Source organism: Macaca mulatta, chromosome 17 (genome assembly GCF_049350105.2).
Source record: "Macaca mulatta isolate MMU2019108-1 chromosome 17, T2T-MMU8v2.0, whole genome shotgun sequence".
Lineage (NCBI taxonomy): Eukaryota > Metazoa > Chordata > Mammalia > Primates > Cercopithecidae > Macaca > Macaca mulatta.
Window position 1 is genome coordinate 93,497,903 of NC_133422.1, and position 14,429 is coordinate 93,512,331.

The window sequence follows — 14,429 nt, forward strand, 5'->3', positions numbered from 1 at the left end:
CACATAATATCTATTCCTTGGTGTCTGGCTTATTTCACTTTGCGTAATATCTTCAAAGTTCACCCACGTTGTAGAATGTGTCGGAATTGTTTTCCTTTTAAAAAGCTGAATCATATAATAATTCCATTGTATTGAGACTCCTTTTTTTAAACCCATTGATCCATTGATGGACGCTTGGGTGACTTCTACCTTTTGACTACTGTGAATAATGCTATGAACATCCTGTCTCTGTTCAAGTCTCTGCTTTCAATTCTTTGGTATTTATACCCAGAAGTGGAATTGCTGAACCATAGGGCAATTGTTGAATGTTTTGAGGAACCTCCATGGCATTTTTCATAGCGGTAGCACTATTTCCCATTCCTATCAGCAGTGCATAGGGTTCCAGTTTCTCTACCTTCTCATCCATGCATTTTGCTTTGTTTTTAAAATAATAGCCATCATAATAGGTGTGAAGGGGTGTTGACCTTTTTTTGTCTTTGACCATTAGCATTTCCATGTGGTTAGTTTCTTTGGCTCCAAGTATAAGCATGTATGAAGCAAAAAGAAAACCAGAGGATTCACAACTCATCACTCTCTGGGCCCAAGGCCTCTAGTGGGTCTGCCTTCTTCACTCCTCCTTCCAGGATCTTCTGTTGATGCCTAGTGTGCAGGGATTTTAGCTGTACTTAGTGGAGACATAGGGAAAAGTGTGTCTACTTCATATTCCTAGATGGGGAGCCCCAAAGTCTTTTTTAATGCATGGGTTCCCTCTCCATCTCTTTTTTCTTGAAATTTGTTTATTGAAGAAACCAGCGTGTTTATCCTACAGAGCTTTCCACGGGATGGACTTTGCAGATTGCATTTCCCGCAGTGTCACTTAAGGTGTTCCTCTGTGCCTTGTGTGTCATGGGGAATTGGTAGGTAGAGTCAGAGGCTTGATCTGAGTCAGATGCAAGTTTTTGGCAAGACTGCGTCATAGGTGGTGGTGTGTACTTCTACCAGGAGACACAAGAACGCTTCTTCTTTCTTGGTAATGTCAGCTCCTTTAATGGTTACCAAGCAGTTTTTCTTTCATTTCTTCTGGCACCACTATGAACTCACAGACTTAATTACATACTTTCAGTCCGTTGCAGTTATTATTATTATCATTATTGTTATTATTTTGAGATGGGGTCTGGCTCTGTCACTTAGGCTGGAATGCAGTGGCACGATTACTCTCACTGCATTGCAGTTATTCTTACTGATGCCCATTGCGCACCTTGCTAGTGGGAGCTTCTTTAAAATCCTTCTCACATGACCCCAAGTATCCTTGCTGGCACCCTTGATATGCAGTATGAAAAGATGTTGGCCAGGTGTGGTGGCTCACACCTGTAATCCCAGCACTTTGGGAGGTCGAGGTGGGTGGATCACTAGAGGTCAGGAGTTCCAGACCAGCCTGGCCAACCCAGTGAAACCTGTCTCTACTAAAAATATAAAAATAAGCTGGGCGTGGTGGTACACACCTGTAATCCCAGCTACTTGGGAGTCTGAGGCAGGAGAACCGCCTGAACCTGGGAGGCAGAGGTTGTAGTGAGCCAAGATCATGCTACTGCACTCTAGCCTGGGCGACAGAGCAAGACCCTGTCTAAAAAAAAAAAAAAAAAAAGGCCGGGCGCGGTGGCTCAAGCCTGTAATCCCAGCACTTTGGGAGGCCGAGACGGGCGGATCATGAGGTCAGGAGATCGAGACCATCCTGGCTGACACGGTGAAACCCCGTCTCTACTAAAAAATACAAAAAACTAGCCGGGCGAGGTGGCGGGCGCCTGTAGTCCCAGATACTCGGGAGGCTGAGGCAGGAGAATGGCGTGAACCCGGGATGTGGAGCTTGCAGTGAGCCGAGATCTGGCCACTGCACTCCAGCCTGGGCGGCAGAGCGAGACTCCGTCTCAAAAAAAAAAAAAAAAAAAAAAAAAAAAAAAAAAAAAAAGTTCAAGTTGCCCTGGACATTTTCCTAAATCCAGAATCAGACCTTCTCCAGGGAGCCTGGTTCACAATTTGGGCACTAGTGGTGCTCGGTAGCTGCTGGGTTGGTCATTGTTTTTAGGTCTTTTCCAGTGAACCAAGTTAGGAAATAATTGTGTGTTTAAGACAAAATACATCATGAGTCCCAGTTGTTATTTCCATATCAAGTTCAGACTAAAGTGTTTTAATTTAACCCTGCTGGTCTTATAGACACATCTTTTCTTTTCCCATGTAAAAACCTGGTTCCCAATGATACCAGCATAAATACTCATTTACTCTCTCTGGCAATAAACATAAAACAGTCTCAGAATAAAAACCAATGCAACACTTTTTGATTACTGAAACTAGTTTTTATCAATCAACCATTTATTTATTGATTGCCACTCTTCTTGACCTGAGGGCATATCACACTAAGAAAGCACAGTAAAATTACTGTATTTTACAGTTTGAAATAATTCCTTTCTGTATGTTACCAACATTGTATTATATGGCTAGGTTCATTTATCACATTTTGCCTTCAATTTTCTAGAAATTTAAAAATTCATTTGATAATTATGTAAATATTTTCATGGTTCTAAAGCCAAATCTATAGAGCAAATGATATTAGACAAGTGTATCTCTTAGCCCTGTCCCCTGTACATCATTCCTTCTCCCTTGCTGTAGGTAACAACTGTAAAACGTGTTATTTGCCTATATACATTACTGTTATTGTGCACTGACAAATTTGTTAAGAGGGTTGATCTCATGTTAAGCGTCCTTACCACAAAATAAGGGGGGAGCACGAGGAAACTTCTTGAAGTGATGGATATATTTACTATGCTTTTTTACCTCAATTGTGGTGATGGTATCACAGGTGTATGCGTGTCTGCTCTCATCAAATTGTATACATTATTATTATTTTTTGAGACAGAGTCTCACTCGTCACCTAGGCTGGAGTGCAGTGGTGTGATTTCAGCTCACTGCAAACTGCTTCCCGGGTTCAAGTGATTCTAGTTCCTCAGTCTCCCAAGTAGCTGGATTACAGGCACCTGCTACCATGAGTGGCTAATTTTTGAATTTTTGGTAAAGACAGAGTTTCACCATGTTGGCCATGCTGGTCTCGAACTGACCTCAAGTGATCTGCCCACCTCGGCCTCCCAAAGTGCTGGGATTACAGGTGTGAGCCACTGTGCCCAGCCAACTTATATACATTAAATGAGCAGATTCTTACAGCTGCACAGTATTCCACTATCTGGATGTACCATGGTTTATACAAACGATCCCCCATGGATGGAGATCACATTTTCTTGGAATGGAGTCACTACTTTGAGTTATATGATTAAACCGTTCCGAATGGCTGCTTCTCATCTCTCAGGTTACCTTGCCATCTTGCAGTCTGCTCTCAGCAGCTGTCTTCTGTGCTAGGGGCTGGCTCTATTTGTTGCCACCTGGCTAATATCTCAGATAAGGTACTAACTAGAGTTTTAATTCCAGTGTCGCCTCAAAAGCAGTGTTGGGGGGGAGGGAAGGAAGTTCCTGTTTAATGAGTACTGAGTGTGAGTTTGGGAAGACGAATATCTGGAGACGGAGGGTGGTGATGGTTGCACAACAATGAGAATCTACTTGATGCCAATGAAACTTACACTTAAAAATGGTTAAACTGATACATTTTATGTATACTTTACCTCAATTAAAAGAAAGAATAAGTAGGACCTATGGGAAAACCACCCCCATTTACCGAAGACTAGCAATACAAATTCCCAAGAAAATGCTCCGCCAGTTTGTACATAACGAAGGGAAGATTTAATTGATGTGAATGTTTCCCTGCAGGATGTTCCCAACTTAGAGATGGCTCCCCTCTCCACTCCTGTCATCAGCAAGGGCTGGCTGCCTTCCAGACTTTCCTTTATCTGATATGGGCTCTTTCTAGACTTCTATTTATCTTACTACATGGTGACTTGAGTTTTATGGTTTCTAGATGAGGCGTTTATGACTAGACAGTCCAGCTCAGCACCAGGCTCTTCTCCCATACCTGCTGATGTTTGCCTTCAGGTTTATTAGGCTGGGCTGGGATGTCAGCAACATGGAACAAACGTATGCTGGGTGAGTCCCAGTGGCGTCATGAGTGCATAAGTGGGCTGTCGATTCGGATGGGTCATGGTGACCCTTTGCCCCCTCTTCATCTCTTCCCAAGACCTCTTGCCTTACCATTGGTAGGTAGCAAATGTTTCAGATGTCACAAGACCCTTGGCTTCTGGGTGCTCAAGGGGTGCACAGCACCCCACGTTTTCTTTCCTTAACTGGTCACATAAAAAGACAGCCTTTACAGCCCTTCAAGGCAAAACTCCAGCTATTTTATTTTGTTCAGTATTTTATGTAGTTCCATCAATGGAACCATATGGGGCTGAGTGACAAGGGGCTGACCTACCTGCTGGGGCCACCAGGCACACCAGAAACAGGAACAGCACCTGCAACTGGAGCCATCATGTGACCCGGTTCAGGGATCTTGACCATGTGGGGCACAGAGGGTGTGCCTGGCTGCCTATGCATTATCCCAGTGTTCTCATCTTGGAAGCCAGTAAGGGAGGGGATAAAGATGGACGTCTTGCTACAGCCGAAGGGGAAAAAGGAAGAGGTAGCAAGGTATCCACGTGAACTTGGGAGTAACTGGTATGATTTAGATCCTGACCACGGTCCAGTAAAGCATTCATCCAGGTCCTCTGAAGACGTGACCCCTGCTTGGGAAATTCGTATCATGGAAACTTCCACAAAAGCAGAGAAGCGGGTATCATGCTTCCCCATGCACCCAACTTCAGCCTCAACAATGACTAGCATTCTGGCAGTCCTGTGGTCTCTACTCACTCTTTTTTTCCCCGCTCAAGTATACTAAAGAAAATTTCAGACCCCGTGTGATTTCACCCTCGAGGATTTTGGTATCCTGTTCCCTTAGGACTGCTGAACAATAAACACCCAGCAGTCACTCCCAAATAGTCAGCAATGTCTTTTTAATACAGATGTGGTACAGAATGTTTAATTACAGCAGGGCAGTGATTCCAGTTAAATAAAATTAAAAACCTTTATTTTCCCAAATATAAAATTACTAAATTAATGTCTTAACAGAAAATATAACATGGTGACAGCTTTAAATTACACCACCATTCACCACAGGATTTATGATTTACCAATTACATACTCCACCGTTTTGGCAAAAGGATGAAATTCTTAAAACCGTTTATAAACCTAATATAGTAAAGACTGTATACATCTCCATATTGCACATTTTTATGTACAAGAATAAAACATTAAAGTGTATTGCATATACTGGAACAGCACAGATTTATCACAATTAAACTTAATGCAGAAGCTCATGTATTAAAAATGTAGAAATGTAATACATATATGTACAGAGTGGCAGGACTGTATTAACAATGATATGTACATAACAATATACTGTACTACTTTGTACTTTTCAGCATAGTTGTGTTTATTAATATAGGCCTTTGGTTCTAAACTGCTTGACTAGTTTTAAGCTCACATAATTCCTTAAGCTTTCATATTTTTTTAAATGCAAGGAAATGAGTATAAAAGCACTAAATCTCCTGGTTCACTGATACAAAAATTACAATGGTCAGTTCCCTTAGGTCATCAAAAACTAGTCACAAAAATAGTTCTTGTATTCAACCTGAATGTGCCACAGGAAAAAAAAAAATATTTTCAAGATTTTCCAGCTTAGCCTCGAGGCAAAAGGTCCCCCAGGCATCAATGTCAGTGCGGCCCTCCCTGCCATGTAGATCCCAGAACCTTTTTTTCTGTAGGCCATTTATTCCAACACTATTCTGCAAGGAAGAATAAAATCTAAGTCCAGCTCAGGAGTGTCTACCATACCTTTGTTAAGACACAATGAAAACTTTGAATATTGCCAGTGAGATTTAAAAAAATATGTGCACCTTCTTACAACTCCTATAGAAAATCTGTTAAGAAATAACATAGTTCTTTATTTCCTTTCTCTCCCCTTCCCCTTGGTTCTCCCTGTGCTCGGTCTCCCCAGTGATTGGCTTTGGAAAGCATCCTGAGTTTGCAAATGACAAAGCAAGTCCCCACAATCGGGCCATGAGGTGTAATCACACGACCGAAGACGAGCTGGTCATCCCGTGAACCATTGTGCTTGTTGGCGTCCCACTGATGGCATTGAAGATGTGAAGGGAATTCGGTAAGACGCTCGTCTTCTCCTCCAGGGGGCAGATCTCCAGGACAGAAACACAGTGTTACTGAGTGCAACACAATGTTGCCATGTGTGACACAGTGTTACCATATGCAATGCAATGTTGCCATGTGTGACACAATGTTACCAAATATAACACAATGTTTCAGAGTTTAAGGCAATGTTGCCATGTGCAACACAATGTTACTGAGTGTAAGGATGCAGCAGATATTTCTCAAAGTGTTGCACCCCACATCACACACACAAGTCTACACTCACTCCATCACGTGAGTGATGAGTGCCCGAAAAGCCTGGCTGCTGGTTTACAGAGGGAGTCTTGCAGCTTATCTAGTGAATGCCTGTTCTCGGGTGAGATTATTAGGAGAAAGTCAAGAACAGCACATTATGTTTCCTTTACAAAGCTAGCGAATGGAGAGCCTTCTAGGCTCACCAGATCATAAGGCAACGTGAGGTCTACCTACATGTGCTTGACTGGGACACAACCTAGCCTTGACCTTGAAAAAGCCTTTAAAAATAAATCTGGAGCATTTGTGTTTCTCTCCTGCCTCCTTTTCTCAGGGTCTTACAGATTTTGTCTTGGGAGAGGGTGGCTACTCCTCTGACCCTGAACAAGTATTTTTCCATGCCCAGTGGTGCCTAGAAGGATCTGAGTGTAGGTCTTGACCTCCAGCAGAGGCTCCCCTGGAAACACCAAAGCAGGTCTACCCCCACTACAGCCCTTCAGGGGTTCAAAGGGGCTCAGTCTTCACAGCTGTTGGCATAATGGAAAGTTCAAGGTGCAGTTGACAGCAAGTGCATTAAATATCCCCGTACTCTGGGAGTTTGACAGTTTCAGCCCATGATCTCTTACGACTTCCATCTTCTCTAGTGCCCAATGTCAGCACCCACTGACCAAACTCTCCATTCTATAGGAATCTGGAGGCTCCACAGAAAAGACCTCAAGTTTTCTCCAAAAATTGGTTCCCATGAGTCCCTCCTGTTCTGCTTAATTATTCAGACATTCCTTCCTCTAATTGTTTCCATTTTTTCTTTTTCTTTTCTTTTTCTTTTTTTTTTTTTTTTGAGATGGAGTCTCGTTCTGTTGCCCAGGCTGGAGGGCAGCGGCATAATCTTGGCTCACTGCAGCCTCCACCTCCTGGGTTCCAGCAATTCTCCTGCCTCAGCCTCCTGAGTAGCTGAGACTAGGGTGTGCACCACTACGCCCAGCTAATTTTCATATTTTTTAGTAAAGATGGTGTTTCACCATGTTGGCCAGGCTGGTCTCGAACTCCTGACCTCAGATGATCCACCTGCCTTGGCCTCCCAAAGTGCTGGGATTACAGGAGTGAGCCACCACGTCCGGCCTCTACTTTTTAACATGTCCAGAAGATGGTGCTTTCCTCTGCCCATGTACTGTCATTATGCCAATGTCTGCAGCTGCTCAAACTCAAAAAAGTAACAGCTTTTTCTGAGTCAGATTATCAGAAAAATAAAATTTAAAAATGACATTACCATCCCAGCTGAACATGTTAGCATGGAGGAGAAAAAAAGCAAGTGAGTTAAAGCTCACACACTGATGTTCGTTTCCTGCAATGAAAATGTCCTAACTAAACTGTCAGGGGATAGGATAACTCCACAAATGGCCCTGGCTTCCACTGTGCCAGACTGAAGGACGGTAATGGAGGGGCCAGACAGAGCAGTTCTGTGTTATCAAGGTGCTAATGTCAATTATAGAGAAAGGACAGTGACTGAGACAGACCCCTCACAAAAAAAAAGAAAAAAAACAAACAAAAAAACAATGTGGATGCTGCTCTAGGCATTCCCTGGGTACGGGTCACCATCTCCTCTGTGACAGCTGAGCTCACACACAGAATCCTACTGAAGAAACCCACAGGAAGGAGATAACAGCAAAATAATCAAGGAAGATGCCCGTAGTGACAAGGAACTTAAAGGAAGAATTCACAATGCTAAGGCCCACTGTACATCGTCAAAAATGGAATCGGTCTGTATTTTTAAATGGCAAAAACATTGAATGCAACAGATAATTCCTTAAACTAGGTTGGCAAGTCCTGCTTTTTCCAAAGGATTAAAGGAATAAAGTTGTCAGAACAGTATGGATATTTTCGTGTGAGTTTTTCCTTTTCTTTTTGGCTAGATGGGGTGGGGAGAGAGAAAGCTTAGGAAACATGGCCACCTCTTAGAGCCACGAGGAGGCGGGCCTGCTCTCCCCTGCTTGTCGTGGATAACAGCGTATGGGCAATCTGTTCGCTGTTCCCAAATGACCTGGTGCTAGAACATGGCAGGAGTGTGGTATGCCACATTCTCCTTCAGATGCCACGGTTCTGGAAGGATATCAGGTGGCCTAGGTCATGATAGGGTGTACCTCACACCCCTAACCAAGAACTCCAAGTTGTCGGAGCCAGCACGGCCCTTACCTGCTCATGCATGATTTCAGAAAGCTCCTTCGCCATTTCCCTGTAGTTGGCTTTCATTTCTTCCTGATACTCGAGCTGGTCTTCTTTAATCAGACGTTCGTTTACCGCTAAGGCTTGCCCGCAAGCTTCCACAAATTGCCTGGAATGGTACAGGCGGGAGAAACAAAGGCACGCAGAGGATAAGGCATGAGTCCGACCAGCAGCATCTCTCTCCCGAAGGAGCGCAGAAATGCTCAATACTTGAAGAGAAAAAGATGCTTTCAGTGTGCTTTACCTGAAAACTTCCTTAAGCAGCTTCACTTTATTGTCGGGATATCGCTTTGTGTTTGTGTCATCTAAGAAAGCTCGCGCATAGGCCAGGGGACCAGCATTGACCTAGACAAAGAGCAAAGGTTTTCAGTTGCATTCGGTGGAAGATTACCACGATAATCTGCTCAGTTTCAGTGTGCAGGCACTAAAAAGCCTGTCGGTGTGAGCTACTCACAATCCCTGCCTTCCAGGAACTTAAGCCCAAAAAGAAACCATGAAGCTCACTCTGTTGCACACCGCTTGATTCCATGATCTCAGCCATCTTCGGGGCACTTGTGGTGATGGTTTATTTTACGTAAGAAGAAACCAATGCTTGGAAAACTTAGGGGCCTGTTCAAGTTTGAACAGCCAATAAGCAAAACATCAGAGATCACAGCCCAGGTCTTCCAAATCCAGGTCAAGGATTCTTACTTCCAAGGTGTTTAGTCATGGGGATTTGTGCCGCACTACACGGAACTAACAGGCCAATCTGGTGAATTCAGTGAAAAACTGAAAAATACAGTAACTGTTCATTTCATTGGATTGTATAGACAGCCACGGGCAAACTGATGTGCTATGCTTGGATGAAGTGAGCATTTGCGGTGTGCTGGAGAGCCAGAGGTTAGGAGCAGACAGCAGGCGTGAGTGAAGCAGAACCCTGCATCATCCTTCCAAGCAGCTAAGAAGAGTCTGCGGATTTTGGATAAGTAAGGAAAGGTAAGAATGTGGTGAGAAAGAAGGCTGGACACACTGAGATGGGAAGAAGAATGTTCCAGGCGTCTGAGACAGCCTGGGAAAGAATGTGACTATGTGGTCACTGCATGATATTTCCCGGAAGGTCTGGTGAGCTTAGCAAGGAATTAGGGGAGCTGTCCGTGTGTGGTTCTGACCCATGGTAGGCAGGACTTGTCTAGCAATGGCAGGAAAACTGAGCCACAGGAACTCACACCAGACGTGGGGAGACAGGAGGGTTCCAGCCACAGTGGTCAGAGGGGGGCCTCGGAGCCAGGAGCAATGGGTGAACAGCCCAAGATGCGTGAGGGTGGAACTCAGCACCAGGCTGGTGTGTGGGGGGAACCGTATTAATCACCTGAAGATGACCCAAATGACTGATCATCTAAAATGATACAAGACGGTCCATATTTGAAGAAGATAGAAAGAGGAAGGCTGATGAGACTCCATAAGGTCTGATAACAAGATCCTGGAGTGAAATACCAAGAAGCTCCACAGACGGCTCTGCCCAGTAAAGCTGCAGCGCCAGTGAGCTGCTTGATGAAACAATTACAGAGATACGCAAATAAAACGATAAAGTTAATTTCCTCTGGCTGCAACTTTGTTGTTACTTTGGTAGGTATGAGTATAAACTTAATCTTCTCATTTCAACACGGAATTTCTTGCTTTTTAAGATGATTGGGAATTTAAAACGCTAAGGTTACCATCAAATTAGCAGGGCATATTTTGCCTTTTAGAAAGCTCAATGGTCCAGCCCTACCCTGGACTGGTGCCACAGCCGTCTAGTGGCCTTTCCATAGGGACTGGATGTTCCCAGATCATGTCGATTGAGTGGTTTTGTTTTTAGCGACAGAAAATTGTGGCCTCTGGACCTGTTACGTAATCACTCACATTGCCGGAATACTTATGTTCGCTTGCTAACTTATTTGGTGCATATGTCTTTGAGAGTATCAGGAAAGAGATTAAAAACATCTGTAAATGCTTTTGTGGTGAATGACACAAAGATGTCTATTGAATTGTATAGGCAACAACTCATGGTTTTTTAGTGTGGATCTGATGGGAAGTTGACAAAATACAATTTCAGAAAATGAACCAAAAAAAACCAAAACCTATGTATTATAATCTACATGTAACTTTCATAAACATACCCTTCTTGAAAGATAAAATAATAGGATATACAAATAAATATATATACACACACACACATATATACATATGAACAAACATGTGCTTCAACTATCTACACTTAAAAATACCAAGAAAGTAAAGAGTCATACTTGTTACTGGAGGGAAGTGATTTAACATTTACCAATTAACTAGGAAACCATGTAAGAAAGATAACTTTTTAAAAACCTCTTATTAAAGTATAATATACGAACGGAAAAGTGCATATATCACAAATATATAGCTTGATGAATTTTCACAAACTGAACATATATGTTAGTATCTAGATCGAAGATGATCTTTTCAATAAATTGTGTACATCACTTGGAAGGTCATATGGAAAAAATATATCCTGACCCTCACACTATAACATATACAAAAATCAGTTCCGGATGGACTGCAGACCTAATGCAGATGCTGAGCGAAGGAGGAAAACCTGGGAGAATATCTGTGAAATCTTGGAGTAGACACAGATTTCTTAAAGAGAACATAAAAATGCTACCAATAAAGAAAAAATTGATTGACTGGGCTATATTAAAATAGTGAATTCATTAATCAAAAGATACCATTAAGAGTAAAACTTAAGGTACTTTTTTGGATACAATTTTCACAGAAAACAGAAAACAACAGTTTTATAGGAAAAACTACTGCTCTCCACACTTCTTTGTATTTGGAAGAGTCTTGATGCTTCTAATCAGGCACCCAGAATTCCCCAAATACTGACAAATGAGGGTAGTGTATGGAGATCTGGCGCTTGTCCCCACAGTCAGTCAGTCCTCATGGGGCGGGGGGTGGGGATCATGAGTTTTCCTCCCCTTCTGATATCAGGAGAAATGTCATAGACGTTGGGGGAAGGGAGCAGGGATCACTTGGTAAACCGAGGCTCTCAAGTAGACCTTGTTGGTGGAAATGACTCGCAAGTCACCCAGGGGCAAGGGCTTCCCCTGCCGCCCTCCGGCCTGCTGTGCCTGGCTCACCTGAACACTCACGCTGCCCTGGAGCTTGAGCTGCAGTTTGATCATGTCCACCTCGGCCGAGGAGCACAGCTGCCGGAGCTCTGCCACCTTCTTACTCATCTCGTCAATCGCCACCTCGATGGGGTTCAGGTCAGTGTGGTGCTGGTACATGACAGGGATGCGCTTCTTCACGTAAGGAAAGCAGTGTATGGCTGCAGAGGATGAGCCCCAGAATTACTCCATGGCTTGCATGAGCTTTAGTGTTACTGAGGTGATTATTATCAGAAATGATTATTACAGATGTCATTATTCCTCACATTTTAAAACAAGGAACTCGAAGCTTGCCAAAGACACATACTAGTAATTGGTGGAGCTAGAATATTGTCTTCCTTTACAATCGTGTATCTCACAAAGTCAAGAGAGTTGGGTCCTTGTTATCCTTTTAATGTGACAAGCGCGTCTTTAAATAAATCAGGTTATCATTCCCCACTCAATTTTCTCACTCCAAATGCCCTACCTTCCTTGGAAGCTCTGAGGTCTGAATGAGTTAGTGGATATAAGACGACTTTCACAACATAAAGAAGACTAAACAATCTTGAGATACTACATAACAGATTAAGTCCAGGAAATAGTTCCATAAAAATATCCTTGAGAAAATTCATTTTTGTCCATAGAATAACTTTGAATCACATGCTAAATTTGCACAAATCTGAGAAATGAGTAGAATATAAGAAATAATAATATATTCCTAGGGTGGGCACGGTGCTCACGCCTGTAATCCTAGCACTTTGGGAGGCCGAGGCTGGTAGATCACATGAGCCCAGGAGTTCGAGACCAGCCTGGGCAGCATGGCAAAAACCTAATTTTTGTAATTTTTACAAAATTTTTACAAAATTACAAAAATTAGCTGGGTATGGTGGTGTATGCCTGTAGTCCCAGCTACTGGGGAAACTGACGTGGCTGGCTTGAGCCCGGGAGGTCAAGGCTGCAGTGAGCTGTGATTGCGCCACTGTACTCCAGCCTGGGCTACAGAGTGAGACCCTGTCTCAAAAAAGAAAACAAAAACCACTCCTCCAAAACCCAAACCAAAAAAACACAAAGAATAGACTCCTAAGCAAAGGATTTCATGAACCAGAAATTCACAAACTTTTGGAGCTGTCGTGCAAATAAAGGTATTTTGAAACTTACAGCAATGAATAAGAAAGAAAAATAAAAGTATTTACTTTTTCTTATATGTTTTTAAACCAAAATAACTGATTAACATTGTTTTCCTTTATCATAATGAGATACCTAAACATCAACACAAAGGAGTTAATTTAAAAATGAACAGAAAAGCAGCAGGTTGTGATTTGCTGTTTCACATTTCTTACTGCTCTGTATAATATAGAAATATCTAATATTCTCACTTGACATATATTTACTAATAGATAGTAGATATGTACTTAAAAGCTTATTTTCTTTTTGAACAAGCAAATATCAGACGGGAGTGGTCCTGGTCTCTAGTTAGCAAGTGGCTAGGGAAGAGTTTAATTGGGAAGGACTCATCACAGGACGGGAAACAGGGCCAGCCCCTGGGAAACACAGGGCTCCGATGGGCCGTCCAACATCCAGACAAAGGTGCAAAACATGTCCGCCCTGAGGCAGCCTCATTTGTCACATACGTACAGGCCTGCTGCCTTTTCACAATGTTTTATCAGTGAAAGGTGAAGGACTCCTGACTTGGTTTCACAGATTTTAAGTGGTAGCGCCGGGGATCCATAAAGCTCCCTGGTAGGATGGCGAGGACTCAGCCTCCCAGGGAGGGAGCGCTGGCAGAGGCCTGCTTGTACTTGGACAGAGGGCTGTGCTTCAGGGGAGGAGTGGGCTGCCTTCCTGTTTCTGAGGAAGGAGGTCAACTCTAGGTTCCCAGTCTCCTTTTGCTTTCTCTGGAATACAGATCACGTTCCACCAGAGGTATATTTACTCACCTGGGTACTGTTTATCGTCTGTCTCCTCTGGCTAGAATGCCAGCTGCACAGGCCCACAGATGTGTTTCATTAGCGTGCCAATGGGCACAGTGTCAGTGTGCAATACATTTTGTTGAATGAATGAATGCATTACTGCCCAAATGACTGCATGAGAGTCCAACCTGGCTCTGGAAGGTGGACAATTAGGTGACCGACTGAGCCAGCCCTTTAGAAAGGAGGACAGGGCAGGCCCAGTGATGAGTATGGTGACTGCTGGTTTGTGTGTCTTGAATAGAAGGTGGAGGGCCGGAGGCTAACCCAGGTTTGGAAGACTCTGGAATAGTGACTGGGAAGAAACTCCTTGGCAGAAGTTCCATGAAAGAAGGCAGGGAGGCATCTCCCCGCCCCCCTTCTTTGGGACAGGCTCGGAAATTTCCACTGAAGGAGGCTGGAGGGTGATCATGAGGTTTTTCAAATGATCGCACAGTTACAGTCAGCTGACTGCGAACTACCCAGGAAGGTGAGCCTTTTCCTGGTGCAGAGGGCAGGGAAGGCCTGGGCTCCCTTTGACCTTTGGAAGGCCAAAGGTTAGGTACGAAGCAATGCAATGGAAGAGGAACCTGAGGGGTTGATAAGTTGAGGGAAAACCCTCAGGTCCAGCCTTCAGAATGCCCTGGTGTGTGTATCTAGCTCAACAGCAGATGAAATCTAGCAAAAAATGAAGAACTTTCTTTCCTCTGCTGCTTAC

At 43.5% G+C, this 14,429-nt stretch overlaps 1 protein-coding gene across 25 annotated transcripts in view; it reads right to left on the reverse strand.

Annotated features, from left to right (window-relative positions):
• Positions 1 to 4,947: 4,947 nt before the first annotated feature.
• DOCK9 (dedicator of cytokinesis 9) overlaps positions 4,948 to 14,429 on the reverse strand; it is a 299,986-nt gene continuing 290,504 nt past the window's right edge. For all 25 annotated transcript variants that reach the window (XR_013407697.1, XM_077973900.1, XM_028837250.2 and 22 more), the window contains 4 exons: positions 11,757 to 11,947; positions 8,870 to 8,970; positions 8,596 to 8,734; positions 4,948 to 6,203 (listed from right to left, as the gene is read on the reverse strand). Coding sequence is in view for 24 of the 25 variants with exons in the window: in XM_077973900.1 (XP_077830026.1) it covers positions 6,081 to 6,203; positions 8,596 to 8,734; positions 8,870 to 8,970; positions 11,757 to 11,947 (554 nt within the window). In the remaining variant the exon portion in view is untranslated. The remainder of the gene's footprint in view (positions 6,204 to 8,595; positions 8,735 to 8,869; positions 8,971 to 11,756; positions 11,948 to 14,429) is intronic.